Source organism: Nakaseomyces glabratus, chromosome F, assembly GCF_010111755.1.
Source record: "Nakaseomyces glabratus chromosome F, complete sequence".
NCBI classification, from domain to species: Eukaryota; Fungi; Ascomycota; class Saccharomycetes; order Saccharomycetales; family Saccharomycetaceae; genus Nakaseomyces; species Nakaseomyces glabratus.
Window position 1 is genome coordinate 643,235 of NC_088956.1, and position 22,072 is coordinate 665,306.

Below are 22,072 nucleotides of genomic sequence, written 5' to 3' on the forward strand. Positions count from 1 at the left end.
TAGCTGTGGACTAGTCAGTCACATGATACACTATTTTATATGGGTATTCTCACAGTTGCTTGTTAAGCTGTATTAAATGTGCTATATCTATTGTTAGTGATACGTTTATTAATGTATAGTGTATTATTTAATGCTTTTTTTTATTTGAACTGCAGATGCTGTTTCTCTATTAGTAGCCCCGAGGGTCAGGAGTGTTTAATGTTACAACTACGAAAACACCAGTGTTCTATCGTTTATTCTATGCTAGGGTTGAAATGGGGAACAAAATGGTCTAAGTGCTATTATCCTGGTTTAAGCACCTTCGTATGAGCTCCTTGCCAGGGTCATCCCTGATCAGAGGCTGTAAGCTGGGTGTAGCGAACGTGTATACTAGACCCTTGGGGGACAATATCAGCAGAAGAACGTTCGCGCCCGTCATTACCGCTAGCTCATAGGCCTTCTTCATAATCCCGTGTCGCCTCTTTGCGAACGTCACATGCCGCCTAGTTGTGTTCTCTATATATTTTAACGGAGCTTTGCGTCGTTTCCCGACGGCAGAAGATGGCGTGCTCACCTCTTCGTCTTCGTCATCATTCTCGTTCTCATTCTCATTCTCTTGCTCATTCTCAATCTCATGCTCGTTCCCGTTCCCATTACCTTTATCGCTATAGTCCCGCGTGCCTCTCACCTCATCTCCTCCGCCCACCGTAGGTCTCTGCCCTGGCATATGCGCTGGCATTTGCACCTGCCGCTGTGGCCGCTGATCCTGCCTCTGACCCTGTATCCCAGGCATCCCAGGCATCCCAGGCATCTTCCCAAGGTCAGGGTCGAGGTTAATGTGGTCGCTCGACGATATAGGGCTAATCCCAAATAAAGACTGTGAGTTCATCTCTAGCAGTAGGATCTCGATGGCCAAAATACAGAAACCAATAAAAACTTAGTAACAGCCTTAAAGTACTTGCAAATAAAACCTTGTCTACTCGGTGATACGAACGCCCAAACGAGTATCAAAAGTAGCAAAGAATGCATATGAGCATCGATCCTGCTACTGTTCTTATATTATGCCACAACAGAGCTTCACCTATAAATGATAATGTCAGTATTATACGTTTATACGTAGTGTAATGGGCATCAGGAGCAAAAAAAAAAAAATTGCGATTTCTGTGGATCGAACACAGGACCTCCAGATAACTTGTTGACCGAAGTTTTCGAATCTTCAGTCTGGCGCTCTCCCAACTGAGCTAAAACCGCTTAGTAAATTTGTTGAAGGGTTGATAAATTCTAGGCTCCCCATGCTTACGTTTCTCTTGGTCATGTGATGTCGTTTATTTTGTCTTTTGTGTTTTTAACGTTTGGGTGTTGGAGCGTCAATGCTTCTAGTCATGATTGACCAGATTTTAATCTTTAAATTCTTTTAATGTTCATTATGTAGTTTCAAAATATCAACTATTAATGCACAAGATATTCATTACTAAGTGGGGTAGTTATTAGAGAAATCACGATTTTTTGTAATATGCAATACTGGTTTGTGATATGCTGCGGTACAAGAATATATATCATTATAAAAAAATGTCTTAAATACTGTGCAGAATAAATTTATTTGTCCTTCTGGAACATGCCGTCGAATAACCAGGATACCCATCCCGATATATCATTCTTTAAGTTGTTATAGAAATCTTTGCTGATAACTTTCAGACAGTAAGATTGGTAACAGGGGTGTGCTTTATTATACCTGTCAATGATGTACTGGTCAAACTCTTCCTTTGTGCCGACATCAGCAGTGTCTATGTGTATGGTGCTGTGCCCAATGTTCATAGTGTTTCTGACGGTGTCAAGTTTCCTTTGAAATTGCTGAATGGCCTCTTCCACATCTCTAACACGCAGATCTAAGATTCTAACATCGTATTTTAGTTTTGAGCACAAGGAGTTTAATTCACGCATATCGTTCAGCAGAAAATTCTGCTTGATTTCAATGCCATCGTACTTATTCTGAAACGCTCTGGCAGCATGGACATACTTGTAAAACAGATCCCCTGACACTTTCAAAAGATCTTGCATTCTCTTTTCTTCCATGTAACATGTTTTCTTTGTCATAATAGAGTAGTATCCATGCTGCATGTCTTCTATTTGAGCTTCTGCCTTCGTTTCCCTCTGTATCTTCTTCAAATCCCTTGCCAGTCTGACAACAGAGGGGTCGAATGGTAATGTCCACCTTTCTATCTGCTGTTGGATATCACTACATGAGATGGATCTATACAAAACTTCCGTACACTCTAAAACTCCAGTTTCTGATTCCTCCCTGAGAGTTTGTAGATTGGATGACGAACCTCTTCTGTAAAACTCAGAATGGTAAAGTTGATTCGTATTCAGGCCTGACTCATAATGATGCTTGTCATAATTACAATACATAGACGACAAACTAACCGCCGAAGGCCCCTTACTCATAACATCATCCTCCTTTTCCGAACTACCCGCATCACTAGTTCTCCATGGCTTAGATGATACTGGATCACCCATATGCAAATCGTTTCCTATAATAGGAATATCTATCATATAATTTCCAAACATCTCACTAGTTTTCTTTTTATTTTCCTCCTCATGAGCAAGCCGTAACTTCTCATTCAAATTGTTACATCTTTCCGTTTCCTCGTCAAGTTGCTTTTCCGGGTCCCCATTCTTATAAGAGTACCCACAGAATTCTTTCTTGCAGATACGTCTTACGTCTTTTCTACGTGGCCTACCTTTGTTCTTCCACAATAAACCCAATGACCCGCATTGGATATGTTTGACAAAATTATCCATATCAGTAGATAGTACATTGTTTGCTAGCTGCACAACGTTACCTTTACCCCCGATGTCTTGAAACTTACACTTAACAGTCTTAGTTAATTTCTTAAATTCGTTTTTGGTCAATCTCGCTTCTTCTTGAAACAGTTTTTCTACTGTGGGCGGATCAAGAAACCCTTCATTTTCCTTCGTAGTTGTGCTATACTTCTTTTGAAAGTTGGAAACTCCTTGCCTAAAATCCTGCTCATCAAAGGGGTCCTTAGCAGGCATACAGTCGACCAGGATCAATTTGTAGAAACAGCTAAGAACAAGACTTAACATACTTGCAACAGTAGTTGGACCCAATGTGCCTTCATTTCTTGGTTTCTCAACCCCGAAATAGATTCTCCCGAAGACCAACCACCATTGTTCGATGGCAGATTTTGTTCCCTCACTCAGCAAACCGTCCACAATATTCTTGTCCTTCCCTTTGAACAGGTTGAAGTAAGATAGGGATATCTGTATCAGTGTCACCATTTCCACAACTGGAGAGTAAAAGCCCGGCAAATCGTGGCCTTTCTTAGTTTTCCATAAAGATGCTGCAGGTGGTGTCCTCTCTTGCATTGTTCTCTTTGAGAATGTTAGAGGGTGGTGCTCCTCGTCGCCTCTTCCGCTGAAGGGGTCTTCGAGGCTTCTCTTATGAGAAAGTAGATGCGCCTCTGTGGTTGGATCCTGGTACTGTTGTGAGCCTACCTGATCAGTGGTGACGACGTCCTTTATGGGGATCTTGAACAGCTGTGAGAATTTGTTCATAGCGGAGCTAGCGGGTGCACTCAGCAGCAGGGCTGATCTGCCAGTGCAATGCAGTTTCTTCAAGTCGAAGTTCGTCTTGAAGTCGTGCCACACACTTCTCAAGTCACCGCACTCTACATGCAGCAAGGACAGTTTCGAGGACATCGCCGACAAGTTAGTGACGAATATGCAACCTTTCGAGATGAACTTCGGCTGCGTGAACGGCAGAAGCTCCTCGTAGTATCTCTTGAATCTGTGTGGCCAGAAGTGAGGGTCTCGGTTCAACACCACCCGCACCGCAGATATCACGTCCTGGGTGTTCCCCGTGTACGAGCTGATCACCGCGCTCAGCTTCCTCTCCGCTATCCACTGCTCCACTATGTATATCTCAAACCCTTGCACTGTGATCTCATCGTAGTACACATCCTTGTAGGACTCTATCCCGATGTTGTACAGCGCCCGCATATCCGGGAAGATGAAACTAGTCAGCTGCGGCTCAATCTGCGGCATCACCAGCGCACCTTCCGCCCGCTCAGCACTCTTTCCATCGCTCAAATTTGTTGTGTTGTAAGCTGTGTTGTAAGCTGTGTTGTATGTTGTGTTGTATGTAGTGTTACTTTTTGTAGTCTTGGTACTCGTTGTCCGCACATGCACATTGTGCACATCGTGCACATCGTTCCCGACCCGCAGTATGTGCTCCCCACTCCAGTCAGAGTCTTTCATATGTATTTTGGGTATATGCGGTAGTAGGTGTAGATGATTATATTCTGGTACCCGCGGTATTTATACTTCCCTAGCAAGGCCCCCCCCGATCCACCGATCCACCGGCCCCCCCGCACTAGCCCTGGCCGGAGCTGTACTTCCCCCCACCCACACACACACATACACACGCACTGGGGGAAAGCCGGGGGTGAATCAGAGTATTGGTCAGGAGAAAAAGGCGGTGGGGGGGGAGTTGGATGACAGATTTGGGAGTGCAGAGACAACGACGTGTGGAGAGACAACAGCTTTGGGAAGAAGTCAATACCTCTATTACCCGGACTTACCTCTTTTAGGGACGTGCAAACGTATATTGAAGACATCACGTTACCTATATTAGTGTACGAGACCATGTGATACCCACCGTCACATATGAGGCATATTACTAGATACGGTACATCACATGGATATACGTAAACAGTAACAACAAGTAACAATTCAATACGGAGAAAACACATGACACCAATTGTATACAGTGATACACTCAGTCTCATTGCTTTTTAAGCCCCCCCGCGCGAGAGACACACAGAGCGAGACGCACACAGCGAGACGCACACAGCGAGACAAGTTACTCGTCCAATGCTATCACCACCCATACAGATTCTGGCAATTTGCTTCTTTATGGGCTATCATCATATATAACTGCACTTCATTGAAGTTTTGCAATTGGGTTTGGCAAGACAGGAAGGTACCATCTGTATACAAGCAAAGCAGGACTAAGAAAAGAAATGGCGAAACACGAGGCTATCTACAGGTCGGCGGATATGACCTATATCCAGCTGTACATACCGCAGGAGATTGTGCGCGAAGTGGTGTGTCTGCTCGGTAAGCTCGGCAACGTCATGTTCCGGGACTTGAACAGTGACCTGTCGGCGTTCCAGAGAGGGTACGTCGCGCGTCTGCGGAGGCTGGAGGACGTGGGCAGGTCCGTGGACTACATGAAGCGTGTCAGCGAGAAACATAGGGAGGCCACGGCGCGCTACATGCCCCAGCTGTTCGAGGACGAGGAATTGGACGACCTCGAGTTTAACGCCACCAACGACAACCCGGGCTCGAACACCGGTGACGATAACGAGAGCCTGCTGTCGCAGCAGAACTTGGACAACTTGGTAAGACCTTCCAGAAGAGTCAACCCGCACGCTTTGTTCCCCCAATTGCTTAGAAGCCTCGAAGTGCACTCCATGGATACCATCAACGACATCATCCATGAGATCACAGAGTTTGAGTCCCGCGTAAAACAACTGGACGACTCGTTGGAGTCCCTGCGCGATAAGCTCAACGTGCTAATAGAGAAAAGACACATCGTCTTCGAGTGCTCGAGGTACATAAAATTCAACCCGGGGATTCTCGGACGCATCTCCAACAGTAACGACGCAAACGTCTCCGGCTCACAATTGGACGTAACAGATTTCACCGCGCTACCAGAAGAAGCTAACGATAACCTAAGTGATTTCTCCTTTGATATCGATGAAGACACCGCCGAAGACAACCAAAACAATAACAATGACGACGACATTCTAATGCTCGAACAAGGGTTCCACAACAAATTCATGATCGCAGGTGCCATCAGAAGAGATAAGGTGATGATATTGAACAGGATACTATGGCGTCTCCTTCGCGGTAACTTATTTTTCCAGAACTTCCCAGTGGAAAAACCAATGATGGAAAATGGCGAGTTGGTAGAGAAGGATTGTTTCCTTATTTTCACACATGGTGATACTCTTTCAGCAAAGATCAAACGTGTAGTAGACTCATTAGGAGGAAGTATGATCTCATTGGACCAAATATCACAACAAACCATTCAAGAGTTAAATGACAGGATCAGTGACTTAGAACAAGTTTTGGAGAGCACAGAACGTACGCTACACACAGAACTACTACTCATCAATGATCAACTCTCTGTATGGCATGCGGTGTTTAGAAGAGAAACTTACATATATGCAACACTTAATCTTTTTAGACAAGAGACCCAGGGTTTAGTTGCAGAGGGCTGGATACCTTATGAAGAACTACAAACTCTAAAAAACACATTGAAGGACTATAGCGAATCAATTGGCTCTGAATATACAACTGTTATCAGTGTCATCATCACGAACAGATCCCCACCCACATATCATCGTGTAAATAAATTTACTCAGGCGTTCCAATCTATTGTGGATGCTTATGGTATTGCCACATACAAAGAAATCAATCCTGGTTTGGCTACGGTAGTCACTTTCCCTTTTATGTTTGCAATCATGTTTGGTGATGCAGGTCATGGTTTCATTGTCTTACTAATTGCCTTATATTTAGTAATGAATGAAAGAAAATTCGATAACATGAAAAGGGAAGAGATGTTTGATATGGCCTATACCGGAAGATATGTTCTACTTTTAATGGGTGCCTTCTCAATATACACAGGACTGATGTATAATGATATTTTTTCCAGATCTATGACCTTATTTTCTTCAGGCTGGGAATGGCCAACAACTTTTAAAAAAGGTGAAACATTGGAAGCCAAACAAGTTGGAACATATGCTTTCGGTTTGGACTGGGCCTGGCATGGTACTGAGAACAACTTAATTTTTACTAACTCCTACAAAATGAAACTCTCAATTCTGATGGGTTTTATCCACATGTCATATTCTTATATGTTTTCCTACATCAACTACAGACACAGAAAGTCTAGGGTAGATATCATCGGTAATTTCATACCAGGCTTGATTTTTATGCAGTCTATATTTGGTTATCTATCTTGGGCAATTGTTTTCAAGTGGTCAAAGGATTGGATCAAGGATGGAAAGCCTGCACCAGGCTTACTGAACATGCTAATTAACATGTTTTTAGCACCAGGCACTATCGACGAGCAACTCTACAGCGGCCAAGCTGTTTTACAAACCATCCTTCTATTGGCTGCCCTAGTTTGTGTACCATGGCTTCTGTTATACAAGCCATTGATGCTGAGAAAACAACATGCAAATGGTGAAACAAATTACAGTAGCTTACAACATCCAACAGCGGATGACACTATGACATCTGAGTCAATAATAGATAATGAAGTGGTGATAACTGATTTTGATACCGACGAAAGCGAATCACATGGATTTAATTTTGGAGATGTTATGATTCATCAGGTGATTCATACTATTGAATTTTGCCTGAACTGTATCTCACATACTGCTTCATACTTACGTTTGTGGGCCCTTTCCTTAGCACATGCACAGTTATCAACTGTTCTTTGGAATATGACAATTGCCAACTCATTCTCTTCGAAAGATCCAGGCAGCCCACTAGCTGTATTTATGGTAGTATTTTTATTCGCGTTTTGGTTTATACTAACTGTAGCTGTTCTGGTTCTGATGGAAGGAACATCTGCAATGTTACACGCTCTGCGTTTACATTGGGTCGAAGCCATGTCCAAGTTCTTTGAGGGTAATGGTTATGCATACGAGCCATTCTCATTTGATCTTCTGACCGAATGATATTATACGATTACTTTATATCAACACTGCATGGATACACATCAATTTAATTAGATTAATACATAATAATTAAAATGCGTGATTTACCGATTACGATCAGTTTATTTAAATACGTTATATGTAAAGTCTATAATACACTATAATTCATCATCGAATACATTACCAGCACTGCTGTCATCTTCCTCTTCCTCCTCATCTTCCTCATCGCCCTTGTTTCCTGCTTCATTAGAGCCAGTAGAATCTTCTTCCTTTATAGTAGACGAATCACCAGATGAAGTTGCCTCCTTTAGGTATTTTTTAGTCTTGGTTTCATCTTCATCATCTCCTTCATCATCTCCATTCTCTTCGTTTTCATTCTGCTTCTCTTGCTTCTTTATCGCCTTCATTTTCTTGTTATACATTTTCTTTAATTCTTTCATTACTAATTGGTGTTGGTAGGTCCATTGTCTATTTTCTAGATCAAGAGTATTAATAAGTTCTTCAAATGCTAGCTTAGTTTTGATCAAGTTTTCTAATGATTCATCATCAATTGCCTTGGACTTAATCGATTCATTGACTTCATCAATCAACCCAGCCAGTGTTTTTATGTTCTCTTCACTAGACCTTCTGATTGAGGAAAATGACATCTTACTTAATATGCTGTTGTACTTTTCAGTGACATTCAATCCAATTACATTGAATTTTTCAGCTTTGTTTTCCAAATCAGCCAGGTTCTTACTTTCAATTTCCTTGTATTTCTTGATAGACTTTGATGCTGTATCAACGAGCTTTTGGAAATCCTTACTACCCAATGCGGCATCCAAAGAATTATAGAATCTAGACAGAGTATCACGCTGGCTTCTAGTCTCACGGACAAGTTTTTCAATATCCTTCTTGGACATATCTGCAGAGTTATCTTCTAGATATTCGAGTTTTTCTTTGACAAATGCTGTGAATGATTTTAGAGTTTCGAACTCTTCCTCACCCAGTTTTTCTTCAAATTCTTCAATAAATGATCTACAGTCATACAACTCAGCTTCTAGAACATTTAAGGATTCCTGAACTCTCTTTCTTTCCCTATCCTTTCTATTCCAAGAAGTGATTGCGTTAGACAATTGCCTTATCTCTGCATTGCTTAAAGGCATTACGTCAGTTGCTTTGGTGACATCATTGATTACATCAATAAACTCGAATTCCTCTTCTTTCGCATTACCGTCACTATCACATAGTACAGTAATGTCCTTGATTTTGAAAACTCTATTACTGTCTAAGTCAAAAGTCACATTCAAGTATAGTTGGCCCTTCTTACAGGCAGAAGTCCAATTTTTCGATGACACTGTGGTATCAACAATATTTGACAAAATACGGGTATCACTTTCAAACAAGTCAAACTTTAGTTCCTTACCGAATTTCTTTGGAGCTTTATACAATATTGATGATTCGTTTGGAAATTTTGTACCCTTTTCGAAAACAGTTTTAGATGAAGATTCACCTGACATTTCAACAGAGTAGTCAAATAAGGAACGTTCAGTTATGTCAAGAGGCTTAGTTTTAAAGCTTCCAAAATACTTAAGGCCCTTTAGAGTTGCACCATTTATAACTGTTTCGTCGGCGTTAACGTTCTTTAAAATTTTTTCTTCACCAACCAACTTGGCAATTTCTTCTTGAACCATTGGCACTCTGGAAGAACCACCGGACAAAATTACACCTGATATGTCTTCTAAACTAATATTGTCATCCCAAAGTTGGTTTCCGATTGCCCCTTTAATAGCTTTAACAACTGTATGCTTGTTGTCCTCAAAAATATCTTGAAACTCAGATCTTGCGATTGTTGTTCTGAAATCAATATCGTCAACTAGAGATTCGATAGAAATAATTGCTTCATTGTTTGCACTCAGGACCAGTTTAGCCTTTTCTGCAGCTTGAATGATTTTAGCACGGGCTCTTGGATTTTCAACTAGGGACTTTCTGGTGATCTTTGTATTCTTTTCCAAAAATTTATCTTCAACAATATCTGCAATGGCTGCAATGAATTTAGAACCACCAACAGTAGCCTCCGAGTCAAAAGCACCAATTTCAATTTTAATTGGTGAAGATAAGTCCTCTGGCTGAGTAAGAGAGAACAATGTGGCTTTTGCTGCAGAAGTGCCTACATCAAAAACGATGTAATACTGTGGAACATTAATCTCCAAATCAGGCCTCTTTAGTGCGTAATCAATAGCTACAGAAAGACCGTCACTTACTAGAACAGCTTCATCTTTCACAGAAGTTAAAGCCAAAGCATCTAATAATGCTTGTCTTTGAGCTTGGTTAAATTGTTCAGGGATAGCTATACCTACCTGTTCGACAAAATCAATTCCGGTAGTGTCCGTTTCTTTTATGTGCTGGTTGGCTCTGTCAATGATTTCTTGCAAATTCATCGCCACCAATTGCTCAACTGGGTACTCAACCCCATCGATAGTGATAGCAATTGTATTTCTAGTTGTAGAGGTCAAATTTGCACCCGGGTTCTCCCTCAAGTAACTCTCGATTGTATCTTTGTCATTCATGCTTTTGCCAAGTAAAGATCTCAAATGCATAGCAGTGTTTTGTGGAAATCTAGTCACTAAGGAGCCAATACTATTACCATAATGCCTTTCTAGAACACCATTGACATTCCTAATACATATACCACTGGTGTCCTTTCTTTTAGCTTCTGGGGTTAAGACAATCTCCATCATTGCCTTTGGTGACACCACCATAGCCTTAATGGATTGTTGACCATAGTCAATCCCGAGGAATGCTGCCTGCACTGCAATTGCAAATAAAAACAGTATAGACAACTTCATGGCCAAATTGCAGTTAAAAAAATAATGTATACTGTTCCTGCTTTATCAATTGATGTTTCTTAGATTAGCAATATAAATGCAAATGCGGTTCTGAAATCTATAATAGCTCAGTTAAATAAGTTTTTAAAACGAACACGAATCTAATCTCCCTTTGAATGCAATCTCAAAAACTTTCACGTAAGGCGATCAAGCTTCAAAACGTTTGAAGATCTGCGATCGGAGAGGCTCAGAAAAAGCACTAGAACATTCCACAGAATTTCCACGTACTAAGGTATATATGGACCTTTGTAGCTCTAAATTACCATTCAGAGAGTAGCATTGTGAGCATTAAACAGATGGATTAGCTATCGCAGAGACAAAGGACGCTGAGCAAAGCTTACACACCGAACCATATCCTTTCTCAAGGCTGAGCAAATCAATGTCATGAAAAAAGCCCACTTTGAGAAGTAGATTTTTAATATATACGATTGCGCCGCCGCTATTAGGCATATATATATATACCACCAGTTTTTATCCCAATTAAACTGTAGAGGAAATGAAAAACTCGATCATTAGTAGGCTTTTATTCAATGATTGGCATGAAAATTTCTTCTCTATAAAACAAAATTATTAAAAAGAACATTGCAAATGGTAATGACATCGAATACAGTTTACCTGACATACTCACTCTGCTATCACGATATCAGGATCTGTCAGATGTCTTATCAGGAGATCGTATAGATCTGGAGGTATCTTGGCAACAAATCCAACACCCAGCCTAATGATCTCATCCGCGTCAAATTCAGGTAGTTGTCGTAGCATATTCATTGGTGATTCTGACTCGAATATTTTGCTACGGATGGACACCAATTGAGCGACCACGAATAAAACATTCATGTGGAAACCGTATGCAAACATAAAATCCCACAGACGACACACCTGGTCGAGGGGCTTGTTACAACTTGAGAGCGTAAGGATCGAGGGCATACCGTAGATTTCTGCCGGCAGAAGGTTGTCACCCAGGTACTTACTTAGCTTTGGGTCGACGATCCGAAGACAGGCATCCAATAATCTAGCACCGTTCTGTGCGCCTGCGAGACTTCTGGTCAAGTAGGCCGGGATGATCCTCTTACACATCGTAGAGAACAACTGGTAAGCCATGGCTTCACTTGGACAAGAGTACAACAATGGCGCGAGAAGCACGTTCATACCTTGCACATAGGCACTAACATCCACAGTGTCTCCTTCGCCGGCTTGTCTTTTCTTGCGTTCTATTTCCCATGCAAAGCAACTTAGACATCGCAGTAGTGCATCTTCAGACACCTGTGCCCTAAATTTGGGGTCTGTCTGTAATGTTCTTGAGGTATCGTTCTTGATCTTCTGTAGTATATGAGTTTCAGGCGGGCCCAACTGCAGCAATGCCAGATACTTCTGCGAACACCGTTCCATTGACGTACGAGACAGGATAGACCACACGTAGCATCTCAACCGCTTTATCGACTGCTGGGAGTGAGTGTCCGCCTCGCTACCTCCAGAATCTACTTCATCGCCACCCGATAAGTTCCCTCGCTTGCTCCGCTTACGCTTATCGTTCCCTGCCACAGGTATACCTTCACTCAGTATCAAGTACCGCAGCTGAGACAGAGATGTGTGTACCAACAACGGTGGATGCGATATGAACTTCTCCATATTTTTTTGTATCTCCGTTCTACCTCTTTTTAGTTTTGGCACCTTTTGGTTGGTACCCCAGACCTAAATATCCAAGATTCAAGATTAGCCGCCGATTTTTTTGCATGCTAGAGCTTGAAAGTCTAGCGGCACGAGCGGAACCTTGAAATTGGTAAACAACGTTAAAAACTTACCCGGCTACACTAAACTTACCCGGAATTTCAAGTCTCTGAACGTGGGGATGCCCCTCAAAGGGCATGGGGGGAAGAGACTGCATATGCACACAGCACTCGTACCAAAGCATGGTGGTCGAGTACGGGAGGTTGCGCATTCGGGAAGTTTTCATGGGGAATGTGGGTGTGTTTTGCAACCATGCCAGAGGCCTGTTCTATCTTCTAGGTGCATTCCATTGTGTTTTTCAGTTGTGTTGCTAGTAAGGGAACTCAAAGCGGGAAGGTAATTCTAGGGGACAAGGGAAGGGAAACCGGGGTGCAATTCTTATATTTCCTTCCGGCAAATATAATGATTTATCTCGTTGCATTTTTTCTGTGAATCACCCGTAGTGGAAATGAATAGACTATTTGACTAGTGTATGGGATGAGGTGGGGTGGGTGAAAGAATCTGGATGCGTATTAGCGCTAATGTATGATTGGGTTGTGATAGTAGAAAGAGAAAAGGATCCAATAAGAATCTAATTACGTTACGTTCTTGCATCTCAACAGCCACCTATCTAATACCGCGCATGTACTCAATTGACATATCAAATTGAACAAAAATATAAGGCACGCCGTTAATCAAGCTCTACGCTGGGATATGAATGCTTAGACAAGCCGTGCAGGCGATCACTTGTCCTCACAGTAAAAAACCATTCAAAACCGAAAAAAATTAGAAGCAGGTTTCGGAGTAGAAAGAGAAAAAGAGAAAAGAAAAAGAAAGCACTGTGCTGCTTTTTCTAAGAGTTAAATTTACATCCCGTCTCAAGGGAAAGCCGACAAAGAACTACTGACTCTGTACCTTATCCGTTAGTACCCTCGAGTTGATTTGATTAATCATCCCTCTCCTACTAGTATCCCGCACAGCTACACTACACTACACTACAAGACAAAGACAAAGATTACGTATGCCCGTTTGCACCCATTCGCAACGCTTTGCAAGCTTTGCAATCGCTTATCGAAAATGCACCCAGGTGCCAAACCCATAACACGCAATAAGATGAGTTCAGGCATCGATAAGGGCGTTGTAGCGTTGCAGCCATCGTTGTTGTAACTTTGACTGGCATTGGGATAAGCACTACTTCTATATCCGAACCTTGTCCTGACCCCCTCCCGATAGGAAAAGACTAAGAGAACAAGCCTGACAGCGAGAATAATGGTGCTATGCAAAAAAAGAAAGGGAAGTGGGAAAAGCCAATTGGATTTTAGCTTGGTGTGTAAAAAAAAGTTGAATGTGAAAGTTAATAGGTCTTTTTACTATCTTTGGGAATCAAAAACACATAACATGACAGATTTAGTCAGGAAATGACGGATGGATACGATAAAAAAAATAACTTGGACAGCACAGTGTAACCCATGAGAAAGAAGAGCTTATAATTTCGAATTATTGCTGTCAAAAGGCAATACGATTAACATTTAGAATGTAGGTTTACAAGTAAGAAAGAAAAAAAAAAAAACTTTTTTAGAGAGTTTCTTATCCTATATATATTAGCTCTATTTGCTCTTTACTTCTCAATTGAGCAAATATCTTTTCCTTATGAGCACAAATCCTGATCCACAAGTACACACTATCAAAAGGAAAACTTCTTTTCTGTACCTAAATCCACTTCAACTAGACCAAAGTAGATAACAGAAAAAAAAAAAAGGCCTTAAAACTTTTGAAGTTTGAGATAGGATAGACGAAGAAAAAATAAATAGAGATGATGGTACCTTTGCTGCTATCGACGTACTTCATCACTGCTGTGTATGGTGCTACGCACACTTTCCACTGGACTACGGGTTGGGGCAACCGTAATGTTGACGGTATCAAAGAGAGACCTGTGATCACGTGTAATGGAGAGTACCCATGGCCTGATGTCCGTGTTGCCAAAGGTGACAGAATCGAGGTCTACTTGACCAACGGCTTCAACAACACCAACACATCCTTGCATTTCCACGGTATGTTCCAACGTGGTACCAACCAGATGGACGGTGTTCCTTACTTGACACAATGTCCAATTGGCCCAGGTGACACTATGCTTTACAACTTTACCGTCGATGAGAATGTCGGTACTTACTGGTACCACTCCCACACTGACGGTCAGTACGAAGATGGTATGCGTGGTCTGTTTGTTATCGAGGATGGTGAAAACAATAAGAACTTCCCTTACGAATATGATGAGGATGTAATGTTGTCCATCGGTGAATGGTATGATACCACTGTGGACGTCCTAACCAGGAAATTCTTGAACTTAAATAACCCAACTGGTGCTGAACCAATCCCACAGAATTTGATCTTGAACAACACCATGAATTTGACTTGGGAAGTCCAACCTGACACCACCTACTTGCTAAGAATCGTCAATGTCGGTGGGTTTGTGTCCCAATACTTCTGGATCGAAGATCATGAAATGGAAGTCGTTGAAGTCGACGGTGTCTACGTTGAGAAGAACACTACCAACATGCTGTACATTACCGTGGCTCAACGTTATGCCGTGTTGGTCCACACCAAGAATGATACTTCCAAGAACTTTGCCATCATGCAAAAATTCGATGACACCATGTTAGATGTTATACCAAAGGACCTGCAGCTGAACGCTACTTCCTACTTAGTCTATGACAAATCCAAGCCAATGCCTGAACAAAATTATGTGGACAGTATCGATGACTATCTCGACGATTTCTACTTGGTACCAATGGACAAAGAAGAACTATACCCCGAAGCTGATCATGTCATCACCATCGATGTCATCATGGACAACTTAATCAATGGTGTCAACTACGCATTCTTCAACAACATTACTTACACTACTCCAAAAGTGCCAACTTTGCTTACTGTATTGTCTGCCGGTCAGGACGCCCTAAATCCATTTATCTACGGTACGAATACCAACACATTCGTCTTGAAGAAAGGTGAGGTCGTTGATTTGATTGTTAACAACCAAGATACAGGTAAGCATCCTTTCCACTTGCACGGCCACGTTTTCCAGACCATCTTGAGAGACAGGGAGTTTGATGATGCTAAGGGTGAGAAACCCCACAGTTTCAACGACTCGGACCACGCTGCTTACCCAAGTATCCCAATGAAGAGAGATACTGTCTACTTGAACCCACAATCTAATATGGTTTTGAGATTCAAAGCGGACAACCCTGGTGTTTGGTTCTTCCACTGTCACATCGAATGGCACTTGTTACAAGGTTTAGCTGTTGTTATGGTTGAAGACCCAATCTCGATCCAAAATACCGCTTCTCAACACCTAACGGCAAATGGTTTGCAGGTGTGTGGTAATGTAAAGGTCCCAACTCAAGGTAACGCTGCTGCTAACGATAGTGATTTCTTCAACTTAGAAGGCCAAAATGTCCAACACAAATCTATCCCAACAGGTTTCACAAAGAAGGGTATCATTGCTATGACATTCTCATGTTTGGCTGGTGTGTTGGGTATCACTATGATCGCAATTTATGGTTTCTCTGAAATCCCAGAACCAGAGATCAAGGTCATGAGAAATCTACATCTAAACCCAGAAGATGTTTTAGAGAAGACCAGCTCTTCGTCAGTCATATCTGCCTCCAACAGCAGTTCACTCGAGGACTCAAGAAATCAGAAAAAGAAATTCATCTTTTTCTGAGATTCTTTTCATTTATTATCTCCCATTAACAACTCAACTCAAACCCCAAAAAGACCTCTGATCCTGTATAAAGAATTTATTGTGCTTTTTTTATTTTATATTTGCGACTGTTACGCTTGTTAGAGGATAGCCTCTTTTTATTTTTTTAACCACAATTTGGCTAATTTATTTTGATAAACTGGAGGTTTAATGGTTCTAGAGTATTTTTTTCCCTCTTACTACCTGGTGAGATATGCAGTTGTCACATGAACTCTTATTTCTACCATTTTGTGTTTTTCCCCCTATCAGTCAACTATTTGTATTTTTGTTTTATTAATTGTTCTTTTGCGAAGCTCTTATTACCGGAAGCAAAAGCTCTTTCATTAATTCTCTGTGAAGTCGTGCCGCTTTCAGGTTTAATTGTTTTCAACCTAACCTAATTTTATATCCACAGAATTGACACAATTCAAATAATAAACCTTTTATTTTAATATTAATTTTACTTTCTATTCTGTTTATTTTATTTTACCATGTTATCGTGTGTATCCGTGCAAGTGCTCTCACTTAGGATAATTATTTATATACTTATACATATATAAGACTCAAATTCATATGGACTGCGAAAAGTTATTTTCCAATAATTTGGCTGATCAGTCTTGAAAACGGATTCTCTGACCAGCGAAAATTGAAATTTTTGTACAATATAAGCGATGAGATGACGTAATAAGTTCAACCAAAACTGCACATTGATATTAGCCAACTCTTGGAATAATACAATACCAGGTTGATAAAACTCATCTAGAAGTGAAGAATTTACAACAATATCAATAATGAGCAATTTGACAGAACGAGTTAGGGATAATCTATTGCATTTCCATTTGTGGACAGAAGTAGAAGAAGTACCGAAACAGTTGAACTGGAAGGATGATAGAATAATAAATATTTTAGTCGGGAGACCTCCTCATAAGCTCAGTAACGATGATGATGAAGAACAAGAAGGTGATTGTAAACGTGCCAAGAAAGAGTATATACTGCCTGTTGAGATGTCGATGTACAAAGAGGGCTACCTAACTTTAGAATTGCTCGATAAGATATTCGATGATCTGTGTGCTGCATCCACACAGAGACTTTTGCTTGGGATAGTTAATGATGATGGTACTGTGTTGTATTATTTTGCCCACAAGGGTATATACAAGCCAAAGAAAAACTGACGAAACCGAAATATAGCTACAGGACCTACACAACAAATCCGTTATCATAACACTTCTTTACGATTATGTTCCAATTGCACGAACTAATATTGTAAATATATACTACTGTTCCATTCATACAGAAATTTTATTTAGTAATGTACTTATCAAGTCACCACGTTCCCTGAATACTGGCTCTCTAACATTCAAATTAAAATCAAGTGCATTATACTTGGTGAATGTTTCCTTGAGTGTATCAACATAACCATTGCTTTTCATTTCCTTCAGATACTTACAGATTTCATTATTGTTCGGAAGAATAACCAATTGGATATACATGTAGGAATAAAATAGTATTGGTACTGGCGAAGTCTTCGGAAGATCATCAGTAATAGAATCCCATTGATCGAGAAACTCAAGAAGCTTATGCATATAATTTCTGTTCAACCGTACACTTTTCAATTCCTCTGCTCTCTGCCTCTTTCGTAGACCTCTTAATGCAAAAGTCTTTGATTGTGCAAGCTCATAATCTGCTGGACCATCATCTTCATCTTCATCTTCCTTTTCCTCGACTGGTAAGTACTCTAAATCAACACATTGTTCTTTAGCCCTGTTGCGGTACTCGTACGCTGCATTGAAATTAAATGGGAAGTACAGTAATTGTGACAACTCCTTTCTAGTAAACGTAATGTAATTATTCTTATCTAAGTAAAGCTGATATTCATTCAAAGTCTTTAAATTACTGTCTAACATACTCATAGCTGATAATTCCATCAATTTTTCCATATCGGTGAATTCGTCTTTTCTCTTTGGCTCAAGGTAATCCACTATATTTAAAAACCCATGAATGTAATCCCCATTGCTACACACTTTCAAAACAGGTAGCCGACCCAATGGCGATATATCGGTATTGTTTGCAAACACAATTTCTACCTCCCGTAACGCTTTACTCTTCAAATACCATTCAAGTGCAATACTCTCACCAGATATCCCACTAGCTCTATCTTTTCCCCATAAATATAGTACTGAACCTGTCATTTTTGAATATTGAGCTCCTGATCGCAGTAAATTTTACCTATGAGTAGAAAAACCACAGATATAAGTCTGCTCTTGCCTCTCGAAATATCAGACACTATTATTATCTTTATTATCATGCACCTTTATTGTCATCACATTTCTGGAAATTCAAGAAATTTGAAAAATTTCATACAAATTCAAACTTCAAGATTGAAAAATCCTTTATTGTTGGAACGATAACCAGCGCTCAGAACCTTAAAGTAACTGTAAACTACTTTCTGATCTACTCAATTGCTTTTGGAGCTGTTCTGATTAGCAATTGTAAATATAGTTATAATCGTGCTAACTTGAACTTCTTTGTACGTAAACTAGAGGGTTTACCAAGTACTGCATAGTGTATCCGGTGCCAAACGATATGTCAACCACAAATGAGGAAACACAGGCGAATGCGTCTAAAGATTATTCAGAGGATGCCCTGAAAATGAGTTATGCTGCCCAACCCTTGGATATTATGAGAGCACTAAAATTGATAGAATATTATGAGTCTAAAGACGACTATGACAATTCAAGGAAATTATACGCGGAATTGCACGAACGATTCCCTCTCTATTCACCATTATGGACAATGCATTTGCAAAGTGAATTACAAAGAAATGAATTTGATACAGTCGAGAAGCTGCTTGCTCAATGCTTAGCGGGAGATTTAGAAAATAACGATTTATCTCTTTGGAGTACTTATTTGGACTATGTGCGCAGGAAAAATAACCTAATCACTGGTGGCCAAGAGGCGCGTGCGGTAGTCATCAAAGCTTTTAAACTTGTGATGGATAAATGCGCTACTTTTGAACCCAAGGCATCAAGCTTTTGGAATGACTATTTGGGATTTTTACACCAATGGAAACCAATGAATAAGTGGGAAGAGCAGCAAAGATTAGATATGATCAGAGAGGTGTATAAGAAGATGTTATGCGTACCGTTCGATAAGTTGGAAAAAATGTGGAACCAATACACTCTTTGGGAACAAGAAACCAACACTTTAACAGCAAGGAAATTTATTGGTGAATTGTCTGCCGATTATATGAAAGCTCGTTCTATATATCAAGAACTTCTAAACGTCACTGCGAATATAAGAAGAACGAGTCCGCTAAACTTAAGAACAGCCAACAAAAATAACATCCCCCAGTATGTACTACCTTGTAAGAAAAACGACCACACTCAACTGGAGGCATGGCTCAAATGGATTGCTTGGGAGAAAGAAAACAAGTTAGAATTAACTGAAGATGCCCTAAAGGACAGGGTTACATATGTATACAAACAGGCCATTCAACAACTATTATTTGAACCCGAAATATGGTATGATTATGTTATGTATGAGTTTGATAATGATGCTGCAAGAAAGAATATCTTGAAAGTTGCATTGCAAGCTAACCCTACTTCCCCAACTTTAACCTTCAAATTGGCCGAGTGCTATGAAGTTGAAAATAAATCAGAAGAGGTCCAAAATTGTTTCGAAAAAACGATCGATGAATTGTTGAGGCAATACAAAAATGACAATGGCAATGATGAATTAAGCAGCGATATAATATGGGAAAGAAAAACATTAACTTATATTTATTGTATCTATATGAATACTATGAAAAGATTATCTGGTTTATCAGCCGCTAGAGCTGTTTTTGGAAAATGCAGAAAGTTGAAAAAGGCTATGACACATGATATATATGTTGAAAATGCTTACTTGGAGTTTCAAAATCAAAATGACCACAAAACAGCTTCCAAAGTCTTAGAATTAGGTTTGAAGTACTTTGGCGATGATGGTGAGTACATTAATAAATACATGGACTTTTTGTCTCTTTTAAACAGAGGATCCCAAATGAAAACCCTGTTCGAAACATCAATTGAAAAAGTAGAGGACTTGAGACAGTTAAAGAAAATATACGTAAAAATGATTGGCTATGAATCCAAATATGGGAATCTAAATAATGTTTATCAACTGGAAAAAAGATTTTTTGAGAAGTTTCCTGATACCGACTTAATCCAATTATTTTCAACCCGGTATAAGATCCAAGATGACAACAAAATCAAAAATCTAGAATTAACATACAAATTACCAGACATAATTTCATCTGATGGTGACCCTTCCGGAGTAGACAAATCATTCAAGAAGAGACAAATTGAGAATGATGAAAATTTACCTGACTCTAAAAGGCAAAAATCTCAACCCCTCCTACCTAAGGAAATCCTCGACATATTGGCGGTACTTCCGAAAAAGCAATATTTCAAAAATGCTTTTCTCGACCCAAGCAATCTTGTTAATTACTTGAATGAACAGGTAAAGCTAGCCGATGAGGAAAATTGAAAGCGAACGGTTGGTAAATAATTTATAATTAATGATCTTTTAAATAAAATTAATGCATGAACATCTATATCTAACAAAATTAGTACAAGTAAATATAAAACTATGATCTATAGTCACCATTTATAGTAACATATTCATGAGATAGATCACAAGTCCAAAATTGAGCTGATTCGTTACCGGTCTTTAAATCAACCAGGACTTCTAGGTCATCAAGAGCTAGGATTTGTGCAGCTCTTTCTTCATCAACATCCAATTGAGGAACACCATTTTCCACCAACTTCAACTCTCTTGGTTCAGAATTGTCGGTAGCAATGAAAGACACTGAAATTGAGTCTGTATTCAATGATTTCAAGTTGTCTAGCTTAGCATAACCAATGGCACACAAAATTCTGCCCCAGTTGGCGTCCTGTCCATACAATGCCGTCTTAACTAGCATGGAGTTAGATATAGATTCGGCAATAATCTTGGCATCTTCAAAAGTTAATGAGTTTTGAACATTCACAGTAACAAATTTAGTAGATCCCTCACCATCTCTTACTACCAATTGAGCTAATGTCTTTGCGAATTCAGTAACTTGAGATTTCACTTGTTCGTATTCTTCAGAACTTTCAGTAATTTCGTCAGTTTCCACAGCACCATTAGCAATCATGCAAATGGTATCATTAGTACTCATATCTCCATCAACAGAAATACAATTGAAAGAACGGTCGGTAGCAAAACGCAAGATTTTCTGTAATGCCGAAGATGCAATAGGCAAATCTGTTACAAAGTAACCAAGCAAAGTGGCCATGTTGGGACAAATCATACCTGCACCTTTAGCCATACCTACTAAAGTGTACTTTTGCCCATTTAAAAGCTCAAATTGTCTTGACACTAGTTTTGGAAAAGTATCTGTAGTATTAATGGACTTAGCAATGTTTAGCCACGACTTGAAGTCATTTCCCAGAGCATTATTATCAAATATGTTTTTTATCCCAGCAGAAATTTTATCCATTTGCAGTCTCTGTCCAATAACACCAGTAGACATAACCAGTGTACTGTTCGGTTTTCCAATCTTTCTGTTAACCAAATCGATCATTTCTTGGGCGTCTTGCATACCCAATTCTCCAGTGACAGCATTAGCACATCCCGAATTGACAACAATCGCATTGATACCATTGCCTTGAGTACTTTCCAATACCTTTTTAGAAGTCAACACTGGAGCAGCTTTAAATTTATTAGTTGTAAAAACAGCAGCTGCGGAAGATGGTCTCGAAGTATTAGTATTAACTAACACACCCAGATCAAGGTTACCATTCTTCTTAACACCGGACGCAATTGAGCCAACTTTGTAGCCCTTAGGGAAGACACCTTCCGTGGGAACATATAGGTTGTACTTATCAATTACTTTTCTACCATGCTGTAGCAGCGTTTTAGAGATCTTCATCTTGTCGGTTTGATGACTTTCAATGGCGCTTGATGATTCCAATTCAGAAGAGTTAACTTCCATTTATACATTT

The 22,072-nt window shown here is 40.1% G+C and overlaps 10 protein-coding genes and 1 non-coding gene across 11 annotated transcripts; 4 read left to right on the plus strand and 7 right to left on the minus strand.

The window, feature by feature from the left end:
* Positions 1 to 271: 271 nt before the first annotated feature.
* Positions 272 to 868, minus strand: GVI51_F05863 (MADS-box domain-containing protein; the record flags this gene model as incomplete). The annotated part of the gene is made up of 1 exon (XM_446241.1): positions 272 to 868. The coding sequence occupies one exon, from the start codon at positions 866 to 868 to the stop codon at positions 272 to 274; it is 597 nt and encodes a 198-aa protein (XP_446241.1).
* Positions 869 to 1,132: 264 nt separating this feature from the next.
* On the minus strand, positions 1,133 to 1,230 carry tF(GAA)4. The gene is made up of 2 exons: positions 1,194 to 1,230; positions 1,133 to 1,168 (listed from the first exon to the last, which is right to left on the minus strand). It is a non-coding gene; the product is annotated as a tRNA-Phe (tRNA).
* A 345-nt stretch (positions 1,231 to 1,575) lies between these two features.
* On the minus strand, positions 1,576 to 4,260 carry STB2 (Stb2p; the record flags this gene model as incomplete). Its single annotated transcript, XM_446242.1, has 1 exon — positions 1,576 to 4,260. The coding sequence occupies one exon, from the start codon at positions 4,258 to 4,260 to the stop codon at positions 1,576 to 1,578; it is 2,685 nt and encodes an 894-aa protein (XP_446242.1).
* A 764-nt stretch (positions 4,261 to 5,024) lies between these two features.
* Positions 5,025 to 7,757, plus strand: STV1 (H(+)-transporting V0 sector ATPase subunit a; the record flags this gene model as incomplete). Its single annotated transcript, XM_446243.1, has 1 exon — positions 5,025 to 7,757. One exon carries the CDS (start codon positions 5,025 to 5,027, stop codon positions 7,755 to 7,757), a length of 2,733 nt encoding a protein of 910 aa, XP_446243.1.
* A 137-nt stretch (positions 7,758 to 7,894) lies between these two features.
* Positions 7,895 to 10,564, minus strand: LHS1 (Hsp70 family chaperone LHS1; the record flags this gene model as incomplete). The annotated part of the gene is made up of 1 exon (XM_446244.1): positions 7,895 to 10,564. One exon carries the CDS (start codon positions 10,562 to 10,564, stop codon positions 7,895 to 7,897), a length of 2,670 nt encoding a protein of 889 aa, XP_446244.1.
* A 663-nt stretch (positions 10,565 to 11,227) lies between these two features.
* On the minus strand, positions 11,228 to 12,232 carry BUB2 (Bub2p; the record flags this gene model as incomplete). The annotated part of the gene is made up of 1 exon (XM_446245.1): positions 11,228 to 12,232. The coding sequence occupies one exon, from the start codon at positions 12,230 to 12,232 to the stop codon at positions 11,228 to 11,230; it is 1,005 nt and encodes a 334-aa protein (XP_446245.1).
* A 1,891-nt stretch (positions 12,233 to 14,123) lies between these two features.
* Positions 14,124 to 16,031, plus strand: FET3 (ferroxidase FET3; the record flags this gene model as incomplete). Its single annotated transcript, XM_446246.1, has 1 exon — positions 14,124 to 16,031. One exon carries the CDS (start codon positions 14,124 to 14,126, stop codon positions 16,029 to 16,031), a length of 1,908 nt encoding a protein of 635 aa, XP_446246.1.
* Positions 16,032 to 16,840: 809 nt separating this feature from the next.
* SEN15 (Sen15p) lies at positions 16,841 to 17,221 on the plus strand (the record flags this gene model as incomplete). Its single annotated transcript, XM_446247.1, has 1 exon — positions 16,841 to 17,221. The coding sequence occupies one exon, from the start codon at positions 16,841 to 16,843 to the stop codon at positions 17,219 to 17,221; it is 381 nt and encodes a 126-aa protein (XP_446247.1).
* A 114-nt stretch (positions 17,222 to 17,335) lies between these two features.
* SAM37 (SAM complex subunit SAM37) lies at positions 17,336 to 18,238 on the minus strand (the record flags this gene model as incomplete). The annotated part of the gene is made up of 1 exon (XM_446248.1): positions 17,336 to 18,238. One exon carries the CDS (start codon positions 18,236 to 18,238, stop codon positions 17,336 to 17,338), a length of 903 nt encoding a protein of 300 aa, XP_446248.1.
* Positions 18,239 to 18,632: 394 nt separating this feature from the next.
* On the plus strand, positions 18,633 to 20,573 carry RNA14 (cleavage polyadenylation factor subunit RNA14; the record flags this gene model as incomplete). Its single annotated transcript, XM_446249.1, has 1 exon — positions 18,633 to 20,573. One exon carries the CDS (start codon positions 18,633 to 18,635, stop codon positions 20,571 to 20,573), a length of 1,941 nt encoding a protein of 646 aa, XP_446249.1.
* A 100-nt stretch (positions 20,574 to 20,673) lies between these two features.
* On the minus strand, positions 20,674 to 22,062 carry ARG7 (glutamate N-acetyltransferase; the record flags this gene model as incomplete). Its single annotated transcript, XM_446250.2, has 1 exon — positions 20,674 to 22,062. The coding sequence occupies one exon, from the start codon at positions 22,060 to 22,062 to the stop codon at positions 20,674 to 20,676; it is 1,389 nt and encodes a 462-aa protein (XP_446250.2).
* Positions 22,063 to 22,072: the final 10 nt, after the last annotated feature.